At 39.9% G+C, this 20,484-nt stretch overlaps 1 protein-coding gene across 2 annotated transcripts in view; it reads right to left on the bottom strand.

Moving 5' to 3' along the window:
- The window catches only part of MALT1 (MALT1 paracaspase), a 61,939-nt gene that overhangs the window by 29,628 nt on the left and 11,827 nt on the right, over positions 1-20,484 (bottom strand). Inside the window, exons 3-9 of one of the 2 annotated variants that reach the window (XM_036874969.1) lie at positions 12,312-12,433; positions 8,117-8,276; positions 6,467-6,645; positions 5,944-6,040; positions 5,319-5,351; positions 2,439-2,465; positions 650-682 (exon numbers count right to left, since the gene is read on the bottom strand). In XM_036874969.1, the coding sequence (XP_036730864.1) occupies positions 650-682; positions 2,439-2,465; positions 5,319-5,351; positions 5,944-6,040; positions 6,467-6,645; positions 8,117-8,276; positions 12,312-12,433 (651 nt within the window). The remainder of the gene's footprint in view (positions 1-649; positions 683-2,438; positions 2,466-5,318; positions 5,352-5,943; positions 6,041-6,466; positions 6,646-8,116; positions 8,277-12,311; positions 12,434-20,484) is intronic. The other variant, XM_036874970.1, reaches the window with a different exon arrangement.

Raw genomic sequence — 20,484 nt, 5'->3', positions numbered from 1 at the left:
TATTTTCTACACCGATACTAGACTGGCCTGTCAGAGGGACAAATCTCACCCCTCTATCAAGTTTCCTTCCAATGGCTTGTCTGAGAAATGGGGCAACTACAAAAAGACCTGGCCTCATCCTGCTTCTCTAGGCTCCTTCTCTTCATGTTCTAGAGAATCGTTTGTTACCTGCAACTCCCCAAATACAACAGGCACCCTGTTTTCTTTCTCTACAAAGTTTACTTAGGATTTCACATTCCCTCTGTCTGGAAGGCCCCTCTCCTATTCATCCTTCAACATGTAGAGCTGCTATTGCAGCCTCTCTGGTGCTTTCCTAACCTCTAACTCCACCAAGATATAGTATTACTCACTTTTATGTGACCTATACATGTTTCTTATTGTTTGTATGTATATCTGTTTGCACATTGCCAAACACAGAAATCACTCCACAGAAGCTGATCTGGTCCCTGAAACTGAATTCACAATCTTTTAAAGTCTCCTATTCTATAATTTCTTTTATAAATATCCAAAATAACACATTTGGTTTTGACGTTATTCAAATAGTTATAAAAGTTGTCAATTTAAAAAGTCTCAAATCCCTTCATGATCCCCATAAAAGAGTTACATGCTACAATTATATTTTGACTAAGCATTTTAAAGCTCTACTCACCCAAAGGTTGGTCAACTGTTTGCTCTTTGTTATCTATAGAAAGATAAAAATGCAAAAAGATAAGGAGCTGTTATCCATGATACATCTTTGGGGTTAGAGAGATACGGAAACAATGAACAATCACATCAGCAGCACTGAAGGGCAGAATGTGGTTTCTAACAGCTAATTTATGAGTTTTAAGGTTTTCAGGTTCTTGATTAAAAACATGTACCTAGACGGACAAGAGTTGGAATCGGGCGGGAGAATGTCTCTGGTAACTGGTTACCACGGCTGGGGGTGATACTCTGTAACATGTTAGGTAGAAGTTACAATCTGAAAATGGTTGGTGGTGGCAGTGAGCAGCGGCAGGAACAGTTAACATCTACTGAACGATGGCGTGGGACTGCTGTACGTGCTGTAAACATAACTGATTTAAATAACCTCACCTTATGAGGTATGTACTATTATTACCTCCATTATACAAATAAGGAATCTGAGGCAGAGAAAGACTGAGCCACTTGCCCAATGTTTTCAAGCTAGGAAATCTCACTCCATGGTCACACTCTTTGCCATCAACTCTACATAAAATGAAATACCTCCCACTCTCAAGGACCATGCAGGAAGAGATGCAGGGAAAGATGGAGTTCAGTCAGTCATGTGTCTCTTACTATAGACAGGGTGTTTGCATTTTTAATAATAGATATGCTACGAGAGTCCACTAAAAATATATTAAATTCTTTTTAACTAAATTTTTTGGTGTTTCTAAATTCTTGAGGAGTAACAATATAATGAAAAAGGAGGTCAGGAAAATTTTAGAAGCTTATTGGTGCTGGTTTGCAAAAGTGTTCCTGAAATAGCTTTTCATAATGTTCATTGAAGGGCATGAAATAAAAGACCAATTTAGGAAAAGGGGTTTCTAACCAGATCAAGAGAAGCAACTAGCTACATGACGAGGGTGGTTCTCCAACACCACTTAGTTTCGGGTGCTTGAAGCAAGTCTCACAGGGGCTTCCCGGAGCTCGAGGCTGGCACAGCAGGAATGACATGCGGGTAACAGTGGCACTGTGGTTTGTCTCACTGGCTTGTGTGTAACCAGCACAGCCCAATCATCACTCACAAGAACAGATGTTTATTAACAAAATATGGGCACAAAACTAAGCAAACTAGTCATGGTGCTAAAACTATGAGAAATAACGTGTCAAGAAATAAGAGGGATCTCTACATGTATTAACTGATAAATACAACTACCTTCTTATCGTACTCCTGTGAGGTTTTATTTTCAGATATAGTCACAGGTTCCATCAGTGCCTTTCAGAATGCCCACAGCCTGGACTCATGTCCTCGGTCTTTATGGAGTCCTCACTATTACTACGCCTTTCATCTCAGGTAAGGCTTCCCTTTAGCTTAACTTGTTCAGAAATCTGTTCTGATTAAAACTGGCCAAAGAATGATAAATACTCCTGCCCACTGTCAGTCTCTTAATGGTCAATGACTAACTACTCGTCTGTATAGCACTAACAATCATTTTACTTCAGTTACAGACACCCACCCAACTAGTTCAGATGTGTTCAATGACTGAGCAGCTTTGAACAAGGACCCGGGGGTCTGGTGAGTTCAGAGATGTTACGCCTGTCACTCTTTCAAAGGCTGCTTCGTCTTTCAAAATGAAACAGCGTGCATTTCCCCATTTGACTGCCTTTTTATGATACAGAGTTATTCACAATGATACAGAATATCTACAGTATCTTTAAGTTACTGTATTCAATAACTAAATATCTAAAGCTAATGTTTTAATGTTTGTATGACTCACCGGGATGCCCGAGATTATTTAATTCATCTAAAATAAAATAAGAGAAAATAGATTAAATAATCTTTAAATAATTTAAATAGATTTAAATAACCTTTAAATAATCTGCCAATTTAGCACAGATAGTAAGACTGACAAAAGAAGTTGAGTTTTGCGCTGTTGAATCGTGTTATAATGTCTTATCAGGTTAGAACTTTTAAGATGCCATAAGGGAGAAGTTATGCAAGTTGTGAAGAGGAGAGAATGTTGTTGTGGACATCAGTTAGGACTCCTGAGCTATTACTACTTTCATTAAATGACAAAAAGCTAAATAGACTCATTCTTACTTTGCTCAAAGTTTTAGGTATTCTGCCCAATTATTGGACGAAAACAATCAAGAGACAGGTTTGTCTATGGCCTCGACTATACTAATGAAACTTTTTATTGAAAGTTTTTAATGAAACTAATTAAAAACCTCCAATGATATTTTTGAGAATAAACTTTTAATTTTAGAACAGTTCAAGATTTACAGAACTATCGTGAAGATACTACAGAGTTTCTACATACACCCATACCTAGTTTCCTTATTTTTAACATCTGTTGTTAGTAAGGCGTATTTGTCACAATTAATGAACCATTAATGTTCTTTTTTGTTCCAGGACCCCATTCGGGACACCACATCACATTTACTTGTGTCTCCTTGGGTTCCTCTTTGTTGTGACAGTTTCTCAGACTTTCCTTGTTTTTGATAACCCTGACAGTTTTGAGGATTACCGGTGAGGTATTTTGTAGAATGTCTGTGAATCGGGATACGTCTGATGTTTTTCTCCTGGTTACACTGGTGGAATGTGTTTTTGCAGGTATAGTGGTTTCAGAATTGTTAGCCTGTAGAGCCTGGCTAACAGAAGGAAAATCATCTAAGCAAATACCTATGACATTATAGCCATCTATTTTTCCTTTACAAATTGTGTGAAGATAAAAATTAACATTCACAATAAATTATAAATGCTATACTATTCATAAAATATTATGCAGTAACTTCTATGATATAAAATCAACTACAGAGTGGTATCAGCTAGAGTACAGGGTTATGTACAATTTCTTCTGCCTTCTGTGTTCACTCATTCCCAGGTACTTAGGTTAGCACCTGTTCTTCCATCCCATAGCCAGCGAGGTTGCTTCATACACTTGCAATAGGTTTAGATTCTTTTGTCATATTCTGTGTTCCATCCGGGGATCCCCCTCCTCTGACCTCCTAAACGATTTAAAACCTGCATATATGTATTTACCACTAGAGCTGCCATATAGAATATTTTCACTGCCCTAAAAAATTCCCCTGAGCTCCACCTATTCAATCCCCTACCCCTTCTCCTGATCAAGTATCTTTAACAAAGCACATAAAAAAAAAGATCACATCATGTTCTACAGGTAAAAAAAAGATATGGTATATTGGGACATTGTTAACATGTGCCACTCCACCAACTATAAAATGCTTCAACTTTGCAGACTTTTTTAGAAAGAAGAGTTGGATCTAACTTTTCCATCTGAAATTTTTGGAGCAGTTTCATAGTTGGGTTTTCATCTGTGTTTGGAACAGATTTATCTGAAAGTTATTATTTAATAGTGTGTTTGCCACTGCAAAAATTATAGGAAGAATCTTGCAGGTAAAGAAGCAGCAAGGTGGTAATATACATGCATTACCCAGAAGCTGAACAGCAATGCTAGTTTATGTTTATTCTTAGAGGTCTCCAATGTTAGGAGGTTTTAAAAATCATGCAATTAGGTGAAAAAGGAGAAGGAAGAAGAGGTTGGTTAGGATTTCTTTACATAGATTCCCTCATGTAGGGCCCATAGACCACAGGATTAGAACTGCTTTATGCTAGAGAATTCCTGTCCGCAACTATGATTGGGATGAAAACAGTAATTGTAGTATTTCAAAGTGACACCATAGCAGTATGAAGGACAGGAAAACCAGGAAACATAAGATTTAACATTATTTTTTTACTTTGCTCAAGTAGAGCCTAAGGGTTTATAATAAAGAGGCAGAAATTGAAAAAATACTTTGCTATCCACAAACCTAATTTTGCAAAACAATGTCACATCACACTAGGGGAAGGTAACTTAAGTTTTAAAATTTACTCATTACAACTTATGTGCAAGGCTTTGGTTAATTAAAACAAGGTAAAAGTTTATGTTAAAATAACTTTCAGTTCTCTTTAATCTACCATGTCACTTTTACCATAATATATAATCTTCAGCCTTGTAGCTTCAAAAAATGAATCTTATAAATTTTATATTAAAACAGGATATTTAATATTTGCTAAAGCATGAGTTAAACAATAAACCTCCTGTCCTGAAACTGTTATAGAAATTACATTTGCATTTGAGAGGCATCTTACTATGGCTAAAGGATAGATAAAATAATCTAAACAACTATCCATGACAGTATAGCCATGTATTTTTACAAATTTTATGAAGATAATTAACATTAAGAATTAATTGCAACTGTTCACTATTCATAAGGTGTTGTACAGGAGCTTTATTTTTTGGCCGCACCATGTGGCATATGGCATCTTAGTTCCCCCACCAGGGATTGAACCTACACCCCCTGCAGTGGAAGCACAGAGTCTTAACCACTGGACCGTCAGGGAAGTCCCAGGAACTTTATTTTTATATGCAATAGAAAATCAATTAAAAATTAGTTGTTTTTATTAATGTCAGTTTAATAGTGTCTCTGGCAATTTATTAACCCTCAAAGACTAAGATACAGTATCCTTCTATCAAATATTTTTCTTATAGCTAGTATTTTTTCCATCACTGCACTCAGTAAACCAGGGCACTCCACCAATCCCAAGAGGAACCAGCATGCAGGATATCTGGTTTCAAACCAAAGGATTACACTACCTTCAGTGCACTCCACTGCCTCATCTGTTCTTCCTTGTTTCAGAGGAAACAAATGTGAGTATATTGTAATTCATGATCTTAGGAAGGACAACCATCAAGCAAACAGAGATAAATAGCACAGAAATATGCTGACGAACCAACATACGCATCAATATCTCCTCCTACTGACAACGTAACTAAATGCACTCAGCTTAACTAGAACACGCCCCCAAATTATGCACTTCATAGAGGGATTGTTGATTAATAATCATTCTTTTCTTTACATGCCTGTGATTTTTTTTGAAAAAATGGTTTATTAAAAATCTTTTTCCCCTAAGTCAAGGTTTTTTTTTTTTTAGCTAAAGCTTTAAGGAATACATTTTGGCCATAAATGTTTAACATAAACTATAAAACTAAAAAAATTATGAAAAAGATCTCAATAAAACAGGCTTTTTAACAGTTCTTTCTGCCCTTTGTATGTGAATCCTGATTAGTTTAGTATGTATGCTCTCAAATTTCTACTTAAGCATCAGCAGTTATTTTCTTTAACATACCATTAAATTCAATGGGTGAACAGAATTTCCGCTGTTCAAACACTTCATTTTATATGGCTCCATTTGTCAGAATACTGAGCGATACTGCTTACCTACGATGACTTCTACTTTCTTGCTGTTTTGACTGTCTCGATCATTATACACACGACACCAATAGGTTCCTTGATGCTCCAAATCCACATAAGGCACCTGTGTCAATATCAGAACATGCACACATTTCCTCAATTTTATTTTAAGTGGCTTGGAGAAAGTTATTTTGCGTTTGTTTTTTTTTTTTTTAAACCTACAAATCCTAACATTTCAGACATTCCTTGATTATTTCCATTCATTAGGTCAATATATTAGCAAGCAAATAATACAATGAATCTAACAGTGGTGAGTCTGATGCAACACTGTTTGACATTTTTCATACAAGCACTTACATGTGGGCTGGCGTTCTAGCCCTTTTGCAAGTATAAGAATCAATTAATATTAGATAATAAAGAACTTGAAAAAATACTGAAAACATTAAAACACCCCAAAGAATATGAATTTTAATATTCACTGCAATTTTCAATTATCCTATTTATTTTACATATTAACCCCCCCCAAATATCCCCAAGGCCAACTTCCTACCATGTATAGCTTTTTTGTCTCATGTGTTAATGGTGATTCATTTCTGAACCACTGGTAGTGAGGAATGGGGCTTCCAACAGCAACACACTGTAGGATCAACGTGCTGCCAGGCATCAGCTTTTGGGACTTTGGTTCAATACAGATTTGCAACTTAGAGTCAGAGACGCCATCCAAACTTCCTTAAATTAAAAGAAAAATATCACTGAACATAAATAAAATCTCTAGGTTAAAAAATTTTTTTTTAATTAAAAAAATGTTTTCAAGTTCATCCATCTTTTTTTTTTTTTTTTTTTTACAATCTTCAATAGCATCTCCCAAATGATGTTTCATAAAACTGTAGCCCATCTAGAAATATTAAGAGATGTTCTGTGGATAAAAGGATGCTATAGACAAAATAAGTTTAGAACATTCTGGGTTAAACAAAGTTAAACAGATGTCTTTATGGCAGGACTTCTCAGTTTTCAAAGTGTTAGTATGCATTGTGTATTTAAGAGGGGAAAATAGTTTAAGTGGTTTCTAAATGTGTTTGGCCACAGAGTCTTTTCGGTGGGAGCAAAGGGCATAAACATCTTGAGTGATGTTTCTGTTCAAAACGGAAAGCTTTACGTCCTGCTGTTTCATTTAACTTGCCTTCTTAAAATTAGGAGTTTTGTTATTAGCACTGAATAAATATGGATGGGTTAAGCGTTATCTATTGAACGCTCATCTGTTACTCTCTAAGGGCCCTGAGGACAGAAGGCTTGTCAATGTGATCCAGTAACAATGAAACTCAGTGTCTAGCACATTGCAGGTGATCAATAATATTTGTTGAATGAATAAGATTCCGTTTATAAACATATTAAAGTTAATTACATGCACAGAAATATTCTAGGAAAACATAAATCACTCAATTAATCATGACTATTTCTAGAGACTTTATCTGGGTGTAGGACAAGCTAAATTGAGAGAAGAATGGAAGACAGACAAATTGGCAACAAAAAGTCTGTTTCCCTCTTTCTTTTTGTCTGGCAAAAATGACAGATATGGTTCTTGACTGTGTGTGTGAAAAAATAATACCTGATGGCTACTCTTTAGCGTACACTGGGTTTCTTCCCTGATCAATACTAGTTATTGGACTGAAAAGATGGATGGCAAAAGAGTAGAAAACCAGTTGGAGGAAACGCTTCACCGCAGCAAATGATGCATTATACGCCCTGTCGTGCCTACATCAACTCTATAGATAGTCTTTACTCCATGACACAATTTTTTAGAGGTAATACAATAGTTTGGGAGAAAAAGTATAGAAAGGAACTGAAAAGTGAGCAAGACGGCATTAGATTTCTCTTCTCCTCCAAAACCAGAGACCACAACATTCAGACCCATGAAAGGTGGCAAGTTTGAAGAGGTCAGCAGCAGGGCCAGACTGAGAAAGGTCATGTCAGCCCAAGACATCTGCATGTCTGTCTTGTCTGTCTATCTATCCATCCATCCAGAAAAAGAATCAAAGCACATGGGATGAAATATTATCGACTGGTGACATTATATTGGGTGAAGTACATACGTGAGTACTATCTTTGATACTTTGAAATTATTTATTTAAAAGTAAACATTTAAAATAAAATTTAAAAAAGGCAATTCCCATCCCAGCATTCAAGTTACTTTATCACTTACTCTGGAAGCTTTCTGTTACTTCTGTGACATCACAAACATCCAGCTGTGACCACTGGCTAAATTCGAAGGTGAAATTATTATTAACTCGACAGACATAAAAGCCTGCATCTTTTATATGCACTGTGTTAAAAATAAGTTCTGATGCATTTCCGTTCGGAATCTGTGAAAGAATCAATGAGAGGATAAAAATGAAGGACTCATCAAAACACACCTTATAAAAATGTGCTGTGCAAAATGTATGATGTTCTTGGAACTTTGAAAAGTATATCTTTTTTCCCCCCAAGTTCTAAAATATCTGTTACTTAAAAAACAACAACATTTTGAGTAACTTAGGCCTGAAGTCTTAGAAAATCAGTCTTCTACAAATCTGTTAACAAGAGAGTTAAGCTCTCTCCCTTATATCTTCCCAAAACTCACTAATAGAAAAGTATCTAATCTGTCATTTAAAATTGTTTGATCATTAGTATCTAAAGAATCTAGAATTGTAACATTTATGAGCTAAGAAGTCATACAACATGACCAACCCATGATGGAGTGAAGGGATCACAGAAAGTTAGGCCTGGCTGTTAATTTCTGTTCTGATCAAATTAGCTGTCAGTATATGAGCAAGTTATTTTACCTCAAGACCCCGTTTTCTCATCTGCAAAATTCTATCAGAGGATAGATGCCGTGACCAATACGCTTCTTTCAAGGTCTGGGTGGAGAAGGGCTATGGGAAGCCTATCAGTGATGGGAAGGAAGGTCCATGCAAGGGTTTCCCAAGCTTTTACTCCTGGGCTCTGGTCACCACATTAAGTTTTCTTTCACCTTAACTGCTCCCATCAATTTATCAGCACCACCCAACTCTGGCATATTGTCAAAGGGCTTTGTCAAGTGCCTCGTTATATATTGGCTCCCTTGCAAAGTACTTTAACAAGCTCTCCCTCTCCAAACTCCAACCAAGTGAATTCCGCTCTCTCTCCTCTCGGAACCTGCACCAGAGCGAGAGCATTTTGCTGAAGATCTGACAACTGGGATGGAGGCTGCCTTAGCACTGCCTGACCATCCTACCACGTGAACCTACTAAGTTTGCTTTCCTACTAGGCTATTCGTGTGTACTTTCTCTCTCCTCAAACCTCCTGCAATCCCACCTCTCTCAGCCATTGACTTTAGTCTGTGCTTATTTGTAACTCTCTTCCCTCCTGTTAAAATGGAAAGCGTGTTTTCCTAACAAAGGTTACTTGGGCTTGGGTTGCATGGCGACCCTAACCATTCAGAACCCCAAAGCTGGTATGCAAATCAGTTCAAGCTGAAGATGTTTAGGATTCAACAGATGCAGAAAGAAGCCTTATCAGAGCTTTCCTCATCTGACTAAAAGCAGAAACTTCTGGGAAATGAGGCTGCCATAAATTCCCTCTTCAGGGTGGCTTTTATTCCTAGGAAGGAGACCAAGAGGAAACCTACCATAAATCCCCTCTCCAGGGAAGTTTTATATAGCCATGAAGAAGATGGAAAGACCACTTGCACTTGCATGAATAAATATTACCACAAACTTTCTCATCTCCTGTTTATTCTCCTAGAAACCCCTTTGTATATATTTCCTAAAGAAACCCATTTGTTCTTCCCAGAGAGGCTTTTTCTCCTTCCTCCCTTTTCCTCTAATTGTAACCAATCACAGGGCTACTTCTTTTGTAATTTCCCATATGAATAAACTTCTCTTGTTAATCTGTATTTTGCCAGTTAATTCACAGGACCCCAGGGACTGAGCATGAGAGGGTGGGAGAAAGGTTTTTTCCTCTCCAACAATCCCCTCATCCTCTCTGACTTTGCTCCTGCAATTTTCTCTCTGCTTTAGCATTTATTTCTCTCTTTTATTGTATCACTCCCGAAAACATACTCTAGTACCTTTATATCTTAAACAAAAAAATCCCAAGTATACCCCTCCTTGACCCACATACCTCTCGGCAGCACTGAAAATGCTGACCACCCCTTTCTTCTTGAAATACTTTCCCAAGGGCTTCATACCATTCTCTCCTGGTTTTCCTCTTATCTCTCTTGCAAATTCTTCTTAGTCTCTCTACTGGTTCCTCCTCCACTACACAAACTTTCTTCTTTTTCTTTTTTTTTTTACACACACTTATCTATGTATTTATTTATTTTGGCCATGCCGCACGGCATGAGGGATCTTAGTTCCCTGACCAGGGATCAAACCTGTGCCCCCTGCAGTGGAAGCGTGGAGTCCTAACCACTAGATCGCCAGGGAAGTCCCAACAAACTTTCAATGTTGTCTCCTGAGGTATCCAAGCTGACTTAGATGCATTTAGACATCCAATAGGCACTTCAAACTTAACATGTCTAAAACCAAACTCTTGATTTTTTTGCCCTTAATCTCTTCCTCTCCCAGTCTCTTAACACCTCAGTAAATAACAGGTCCCCAGATGCTTAAGTAGAAAATCATCCTTAAGGGTCATCCTTGAGCTCTCTTCCTTTTCCCTCAGGCTCCACATTTAATCTGTCAGGTTTGATGAACTCTATCTCTAAAATAAAGTGGCTTACCCACTTTGATCCGTCTCCACTGCCATGTCCTAATCCACACTACCGTTATCTCTAGTCCAGTGCAGGCATTAGATAACTGGTCTTCTTGCTTTGCTCTTGCTTCCCTTCAAGCAGCAAGTTGGTGTTTTAAAAACAAAAATTCTATCACGTTGCTTCTCCTACTTAAGACCTTTAGTGGCTTCTCCCTTTGTATCACTCTGTTTATTTTCTCACAGCTCTTAACTCACAGAGTTATCTTATTTGCTCAGTCTTTCCCCAGTGGAGCTGGCAGGGCCCCTGCGTGTCGGAGCTTGACCATCCTGGACTTAGAACCCGGCCTGGCACAAAACAGGTGTCCAACAAGTAGCCGTTAAATGAATATCTCCTAAAATAGACTACGAACCTAAGTGTGGTTTGACAAACACAGATTGTCACAGATTGTCGACTGGTAAGGGCTTTAAAATCCACCGCAACTCTTCAAATCCACGATGCACCGCTCACCCTCTACATTCCTCCTCTTCTCAAGTCAGGACATAGTTCACAAATGATGTACTTAACAGAGTAAGTTTTGTCCATGATTTCTTCCTCAAAAGGTGTTTATTAAAATGAAAGCCACTTGGCAATTGAGAAAATATGGTGAAAATAACTTTAGTTACCATCTCTCGAGAGCCTTGGCACATAAACTATGCCATCAATTAAGTTCTCTCAACCCCTGACGACAGGAATTCGAGTCGCTACTAACAGTCAAGGAGCCAACACAGGCCTGTCTGGTGCCAATGCAGTCCTGTTACTGCAGTTCACATCTGCCTTACCTCACCTGTGTGTGAGGGACAGAAATTAAAAATTGTACAAATCCACACGTTTCTTCTAAGGCACAGGGCGATCCCACCAAAGGGAAGACTGTCGTCTCGGAACAGCTCTTGAACTTAGTTTCAGATTTGCAAATGGAGTCTTAATGTTGAGTTGGGAAGAAAGTTTAGTTGTGTGACTAACAGGCTAAAAAGAATAATGGAGTTTCAAGGTACCATCTAGGAGGGAAGGGAGCGAGGGGAGATGAATGAGGGGGAAGAGAGAAGCCCACCAGAGTGGGACACAACGTGGCCAGACCGCTGAGACATCGCCAGCAGCAGAGGGATCAAAGAATGTTTAAGACAAGAGGATTCCAATATGCAATTTTAAATTATTTCTTGGGTGGCACGGGGATACCATCCTTCCACAAAAGGAATAAACGTCCCTTTCTACCTACCTGAATTTTACTTCAGAATCTACCATAAAAACCTAAATCTTTTGATATAATACAGTTATGGGGAATGCTTAAAATAATATTGCCTTCCATGTTGCTTTGAAAATCTTTTAAAGATTTAGACTGGAACATAATCTGTCGTAAAGAATTTTGTATAGATATTTTAGAATGTACTGGTGATGTTTCATGTTTGTTAACATTGTTGCCCCAAGTACTCCTGATTTTCCACAATTTTCAGAATAGAGAACTGATTTTATTACTGCTTACCAAAGTAATGATTACTAAATAAACACTTCAGTAATAACACAGATCCTTTAACAAGGACCTATCATACCCTTTAACAAAATTCCTAAAAACACACTGAAGACAACAGGCTAATTAATTTTCTATCTTTCTCTCTTCTCATGACAGAGGAATTAAAAGACATTAAAAAATTACCTCTTTATTCATTTTGAACCATTGATATTGTACAAAAGGATGCCCAGTTGCCCGGCAACACAGCTTCACAAACTGTCCAGCCAAGACTGCCTTGGATTCTGGGTTTACAGTGATCTTTATTCCTTAAAAAAAAAAAAAAGTTATATAAAGTCAGAGAAGAGGAGTTTTCCTTGTTTATGTTTCCGAAACCAAAAGAAGAAATATTTTGGAAATAACCTGCATATTCATCCTGGTTATAAATCACCCATTCACATCTCCTTCTCCATCAGATGATGAGTTTGTGAGTTCCAGGCTCTGTAAAACCAGGAGGAAAGGAACTCACCTGCAGAAGACTTTGATCTACTGTACTTCCCCATGATTGGGGGAAAAAATTGTTTGCCATATTTCTTCAATTCTGAGAAACATTTTTTCCACATTCTAACACCTCTGAAATCAGGATGAGCCTTATCATAGCTGTCTGCATACAGCAGTCACGATGCTTTCTCTGTGCCAGCTCTAGGAATACTTAGTCATAAAGGCTTATCCGGCCAGCACTTCAACTGAGTTAGGTGCGCTGTTAGTAAGACAAGTGTGAGTTTAAATACCACTTAAATGTCTTCAAAAGACATATGAGGGACTTCTCACCCAGTGGGTGAGACTCTGTGCTCCCAATGCAGGGGGCCCGGGTTCGATCCCTGGTCAGGGAACTAGATCCTGCCTGCCACAAATAAGAGCCTGCGTGTGGTAATTAAGACCTGGTGCATGGGGCTTCCCTGGTGGCGCAGTGGTTAAGAATCTGCCTGCCAATGCAGGGGACACGGGTTCGAGCCCTGGTCGGGGAAGATCCCACATGCCACGGAGCAACTAAGCCCGTGTGCCACAACTACTGAGCCTGCGCTCTAGAGCCCGAGAGCCACAACTACTGAGCCCACGTGCCACAACTGCTGAAGCCTGTGTGCCTAGAGCCCATGCTCCACAACAAGAAAAGCCATGACAATGAGAAGCCTGCGCACCGCAACAAAGAGTAGCCCCGCTCGCCGCAACGAGAGAAAGCCCGTGCGCAGCAGTGAAGACCCAACACAGCCAAAAATAAAAACAAAACAAATAAACAAATTAAAAAAAAAAAAGACCCGGCACAGTCTAAATAAATAAATAAATAAATATTAAAAAAGAAAGGGCATATGAATGTCAATGCTGTGATTTAGCATTAAAATAAAACTATTCTGTAAGCAGAAAGGTACAGAAACAGAACAGCAGGATATAAATTTGATACATGTGATGCAAACAGTTCTCATCTGAGAAATGACTACCAGCATCAAAACTTGGAAAACTTTTGACAGGAGCTTCCTGTCAAAGATCCTGGAGTCAATAACAGAATCCCTGCCCCCTCCCTCCTCCCTCTCTCTCAATCACTCCCTCTGGGGAAGCCTGCTGCCATGTCATGGGGACGCTTGGGCAGCTCTGCAGAGAGGCCCAAGCGGTAAGGAAAGCAACCTGGGCCTCCTGCCAACAGCCGCGTGCATGAACCATCTGAGAAGAGGATTTCCCAGCCCCCCTCAGACCTTCAGATGGCCGCAGCCCTGGCCGACAGCAGGACTGTCACCTCATGAGAGACCCTGAGATAAAACCACCCAGCTCCACCCCTCCTGGATGCCTAGCCTAGGAAACTCTGAGATAATGAACAGATGCTGTTTTTTAAATTTTTGGTTTTGGGATAATTTGTTATGCAGCAACAGATAACTGACACAAAAGGAAACAAAGCTAGGAAATTTTACATTTGCCAAGGTTTTAATACATAAACCTGGGTTAGTTGGCTTTCAGAAAGGAGAAAGAATCATTAAAACTTATGAAACTTAATTTCCCATGCCTATTTTTATTTTGTTCCTCATGTATCCTGAACATGACCTCCTATCTTTTTCTTCGACAACCCATCAATCCAAAGGAACACAAGATTACCATTGAAGAGGAGATAGTCTAAATAACAACCACCTTAATACCTGAAAGGTACTAAACTTTCTAGGGAAAAAATAGTACGTAAGGTAAAATAGGCATGTGAAATCCATGCAGGAAAGATACCAAATAAAACCAAAATCCAAAATGAGTAAACATTCATTACATACTTATTACATTTGAAGGTCTAGAGAAACCCTGGGAAATCTTTAGTAAATATAGTAGAGCCTCTCAAAAAAGAATTTAAAATTCTTGCCAAGGAAAAGCTTTCATATCCATTCATCCTTTATGTGGATGCCAAGTGACCAAAGGATGGCTGAAGTAACAGTTTTTCTGAATTCTGTAATCCACGTTGGTCAGAAAGTACGTGTTGAAGTCAGAAAATGGGATGACACTCTTACTGAAGCCAGAAAATTCACAGCACTGTATTTTAATGCCCTCATATACCATTCATCTGCCAGGAGAGACTTACATCACAACTTTAAGATACAAAGATTCTGATTTTCAAAGTTTAATTGTGATAAGAGAGGAAAAAAAGTTGCAACAACAACAGAAGGGAACAAGTATAAATCTGAAAAATACAGGCGTTGTGGTATATTGGCTTTAAAATGTGGATGTCTTAAAGCCATCTCAAATGTAACATCCCCAGTCCCTCCTGACACAAAATCTCCTCCTCCGCGAGACCCCCCCAGTCTTCTCCATCTCAGGGAAGATAAACCAGGTCCCGGCCTAGCCCCAAGCATCCAGTCACTCAGGACGGAAACTTAGCAGCCACGCCAAACCCCTCCTGCTCACGTCCTCCTTCCCCACGTGTAATTTAGCTGCGAGGCCTGTCGCTTAAGCTTTTCCACATCTCACCATCTTCAATGCCATGAGCTTAATCCAAGCCGCCATCCCCTCCTGAACTGAACTATTGTCACAGCCTGCGAACTTTCTTTCCTTACTTCCAACCAGCAGCCCAATGTCTTTTTAAAACATAAATTAATCCATATCACTCCTCTGATAAAACCCTTTACTGACCTCCCATTGGATTTAGAATAAAACCCAGGCTCCTTACATGGCCAACGAGGCCCTCGTGCCCACCGTATCGTATCCTTGCCCACCAGGCTCCAGCCACGGAGGGCCTCTTTCCTTCGGAACACAAACTCTTTCCTGCCTTTCCACCTCCTGGTCCTCTGCTGGATTCCCCCCTAACCCCCACTGTTTCATGACAGAGTCTCTCATCATCCAGGTCTCCAGCTGGTCCAGGAAACATGAGCTACCTCCCCCTCTCCCCCCCAGCATTATACTCGTCCCACTTTGTGGGTTTCACTGCACTGATCACCCGAAGTCCCGTTTCTTATTATCTGTCTCACCCTACTAAAACAGAAGCTCTTGTCTTAGCCACCAGTTTGCCAGAGGCCTAGAATAGTGCCTGGCATATATGAGACAGTGGGTGTTCAACACATATTTGTTGAACGAATGTGTATAATAATAACAAAAATTACTATAACGGCAATTTACTGGCTGCTTTACATATGCCTGGCACTTTGATCTCTAACTTTCAAAATAATCATGTGAGTTAGATATTAACTAGATCTATGTTACAATGAGGAAAGTGAACTTACGTCATTTGCAGAAAGTCATCCAAATTACCCTGTGTAAATTATTAACTTCTCTGAGATTCCTTTTTTTCTCATTGTAAAATGGCAGAACCAGGATGCAAAGCTAAGTTTTCTTGGGCTTTAAAACCCTTTTGGGGGCTTCCCTGGTGGCACAGTGGTTGAGAATGTGCCTGCCAATGCAGGGGACACGGGTTCGAGCCCTGGTCTGGGAAGATCCCACATGCCGCAGAGCAACTAGGCCCATGAGCCACAACTACTGAGCCTGCGCGTCTGGAGCCTGTGCTCCGCAACGAGAGGCCACGATAGTGAGAGGCCCGCGCACCGCGATGAAGAGTGGCCCCCGCTTGCTGCAACTGGAGAAAGCCCTTGCACAGAAACGAAGACCCAACACAGCCAACAAATAAATAAATAAATAAATAAATAAATAAACCCTTTTAAGCCTTGGGTTATCCCAGTGATTTTTTTTAAAATTTAATTAATTAATTAATTTATTTTTGGCTGTGTTGGGTCTTCGTTTCTGTGCGAGGGCTTCCTCTAGCTGCGGCAAGTGGGGACCACTCTTCATCGCGGTGCGCGGGCCTCTTACTATCGCGGCCTCTCTTGTTGCAGAGCACAGGCTCCAGACGCGTAGGCTCAGTAGTTGTGGCTCACGGGCCTAGTTGCTCCGCGGCATGTGGGATCTTCCCAGACCAGGGCTCGAACCCGTGTCCCCTGCATTGGCAGGCACATTCTTAACCACTGCGCCACCAGGGAAGCCCCCCAGTGATTTTTTTTTTCCTTCCACCTTTATTGAGGTGTAAGTGACAAATAAAAACTGCATATATTTACGGGTGCACAACATGATGATTCAATATAGGTATACGTTTGTGAAATGTTTGTCACAATCAAGTTAATTAACACATCCATCACGTGACATAGTTATCATTTTCTGATGGTTCTTAATGCATCGCCCATGCTAATCCCATCTTCTGCCACAGTGAGCCTCTCTCACTGGAAGGAGGGTGTCAGGCAGAGTGCAGTGTCTTGTGCCATGGCAGTCCTTAAAAATTTACTGTGGCAAAGATTCTCTGCTATTACACAAAGAGACAAAAGATGAGAATGAAGGAAAGTGAAAGGCTTTCTCTCTAGAGGGTCTTACAAAGAAATGAATGACTTCAGAGGAAGGCGCCCATGTGACCAGGATGTTCTAAAAGCTTCCTTTGTGGGAGACAAGACTAAATGATTTTTAACAGACATTCAAACTCACAGTTGATATATCTGTCCTGTACCAACAATTTTAGTAGTCTAAGTCTTCAAGAAGCAAGCAAAGACATGTCTTTATTATTTACTGCTTCAAAGACTGAGAATTGAAAGGCACATTGTGATTTGGAACCTGCCCTGGTGAGTAGCACAGAGAGAAGTCACAACACCTCCCATGTTTTAACCACACATATTTCTTTCCACCCTGTCTCGTGTGCGACAGGGAACCACGGTCACCTCTAACCACCCTCGCGCAGCGCCCACTAGTCAGAACGTGCTGAACAAAGTAAGGAAGGAAGATGGCACAGAGCTCTGGACGGTGTACCAAGGCAGACGAAAGTTCTATTTTAAAGGGTGAATGCACAGCTTCCTGGCAAACAAGCCTATTTTCAGATAACATCTGCAAAGAAGTCAAAGAGGTTACTTGATTTCCTGTAAGCCGGAGAGAATCTGACTGGGTCTGATGGAACATCAGGATTGTGCTTTCAACACGTGCACACCTGTGTGAGCAACCGGCTCAAGATATTACACAATAAAACTAAAACCCCTGCTGGAATCACTAAACAGATAAATGAGGGTGATTCTTTTTTTTTTTTTTTTTTTAGAGGGGGTTGTTTATTTATTTATTTATTTGTGGCTGTGTTGGGTCTTCGTTTCTGTGCGAGGGCTTTCTCCAGTTGCGGCAGGTGGGGGCCACTCCTCATCGCGGTGCGCGGGCCTCTCACTGTCGCGGCCTCTCTTGTTGTGGAGCACAGGCTCCAGACGCGCAGGCTCAGTAGTTGTGGCTCACGGGCGCAGTTGCTCCACGGCATGTGGGATCTTCCCAGACCAGGGCTCGAACCCGTGTCCCCTGCATTGGCAGGCGGACTCTCAACCACTGCGCCACCAGGGAAGCCTGAGGGTGATTCTTGACCTGACAAAAGGATTCATCATAGGTTCCCTTTGAGTTGTTCTCTCTTACAATGCAGTTACTATCGAAGTAATTTACAGCTTTTCCAGGAACAGATCTATTGTGTACGTTACAGCGCATCTATTTTCAGAGGCCATGAACCAAAAAACTTTTTCTATCATCTTCCAGCTAAAACTCTCCCTCAACGTTATTTTGAACATTTCAAAACTACTACTGAAAAGCACCCCAGAGAGTCCCAGAATAAATACCATTCCTCTTCCTCTAACAACTTCCCCCCATTACACAACCAGTGTAATGGGGGGAAGTTGTACTGGTTGTGTACTTTCCTCTTACAGGTCAATTTACATTTGCATCTACTGTGGCTAAACCTGGTCTCCTACATCACACCCCTCATCCTTCTACATCATCGACAACTTCCTTTAACACCTTGGGGTGGAAACCCATCCTTCCAGCCCTCTCCACCACTCCCTTTCTAGCTCTTTTCTTCTTCTTTAATCTTATTCCCATTTATACCATCTTTGCCTCTTTTCAGTTCTTAATATCTTGCTTTCAGGAATTTCTGTTGTTCATGGAACAAGATGAGTCCCTTATAAGTAAGATCTAGTAGTTTAGTACTTTTTACTTTGGCAAGAAGAAAAAAATTGAAGTCTGTGGGTCAAAGAGAGAATTGACGTAATAATCCATAACTAAGCCTCCCAAACAATCCAGAAACTTCCTAGTATTATGGAAGTGACACTGAGTTCAGGTCAGGGTCAGTAGACCCGGGTTCTAATCCCACTTTTGTAAATAACCAACTGTGATTCTGGCCAAATGATAACTTTTGGTAATCTCTTTTTCCACATAAATGTGTGCTCATATTTAAAATTTAAATGTACAGGACATGGAAGCAACCTAAGTGTCCACTGACAGATGAATGGATAAAGAAGATGTGGCACATATATATAATGGAATATTACTCAGCCATAAAGAGAAACGAAATTGAGTTATTTGTAGTGAGGTGGATGGACCTACAGTCTGTCATACACAGCGAAGTAAGTCAGAAAGAGAAAAACAAACACCGTACGTTAACACATATATATGGAAGCTAAAAAAAAAAAAAAAACCCCAAAAAATGCTTCTGAAGAACCTAGGGGCAGGACAGGAATAAAGACTCAGACGTAGAGAATGGACTTGAGGACACAGGGAGGGGGAAGGGTAAGCTGGGACGAAGTGAGAGAGTGGCATGGACATATATACACTACCAAACGTAAAATAGATAGCTAGTGGGAAGCAGCCGCATAGAACAGGGAGATCACCTCAGCTCGGTGCTTTGTGACCACCTAGAGGGGTGGGATAGGGAGGGTGGGAGGGAGGCTCAAAAAGGAGGAGATATGGGGATATATGTATATGTATAGCTGATTCACTTTGTTATACAGCAGAAACTAACACAACATTGAAAAGCAATTATACTCCAATAAAGATGTTAAAAAGATAAAAATAAAATAAAATAAAATTTAAATGTTCATAATAGTACTGTTCTGGGCTTTCACAGAATTGCGAAGATAAAATGTGAAGTAAAGGTATCCTGGAAACGAAAGAATAATATTCAACTATCTTTGCTCTTGTCTTAGAGACAATGAAAGTAATAAAAAATTGGTATCAGAAACATAACAATGAGTATAGGACGAGGAATTAAAGAAGAAAAATGAATTGATATGAGAAAGGGGTGGGGAAAAATGGAAAAGATGTCAGTGAAATCACATGACTCTGCCGGCACTTCTGAAATGTCTGCACAGCAAAGCTCCTTTTATACGAGAATGAAATAAAATGGCAGCATCACAAAACTGGAGCAGAAAGAACCTTGGGATCCATCTAATGAAACCCATGTGTAACGTGTTAATTCTCTCTAAACATCCCCCACTATCTAGCCTCTGCTTAGCCGATTCCAGGTCAGAGCACGGCTTCCTTGGCAACCAATCTCGTGATGTGCAGGACTCTAGTTGACAGAGGCTACTAGTCAGCGCTCAAATGGTTTCTCTTAAACAAAACTCTAACTGATGGCGCTTATACATCTGCGCTCAAATGGTTTCACTCAAAACAAAAACATCTCAAATGGCACATCTAAGTTTATCTGTATTTGCCAAGGTTACAGATGCCAATTTTGGCTGCTTCGAGATCAGAGTCTTTGACCCTTAAATAAAAAAATAAATAAAGGTCTAAAAAAATCATTACAGACTTCTGGTTCAAAACAATTTCAGCAAGTTCATTTAACACCCCGCCCCTCTTCAATTCCCACTGAAATGACCAAAGGAATAAAAATAGGGAAACAATGAGTCAGAGCTGGAAAATGCAGATGGACACCATCCATACATAAAAATTATAAGCCACTTCTCTAACAAAGTGCAGGCAAGACCAGTCTGAGAGGCAAGCTGGCCAACCCATGTGCTATGGAAAAGCCCAATCGGAGGGAAAGCAGAAGAGAGTAAACCACAACCTTTTGAAAAATATATTA

Source organism: Balaenoptera musculus, chromosome 14, assembly GCF_009873245.2.
Source record: "Balaenoptera musculus isolate JJ_BM4_2016_0621 chromosome 14, mBalMus1.pri.v3, whole genome shotgun sequence".
In the NCBI taxonomy this organism is placed as follows: domain Eukaryota; kingdom Metazoa; phylum Chordata; class Mammalia; order Artiodactyla; family Balaenopteridae; genus Balaenoptera; species Balaenoptera musculus.
Note: the sequence above shows the minus strand (reverse complement) of the source record. Positions and strands in the feature narration are given on the sequence as shown.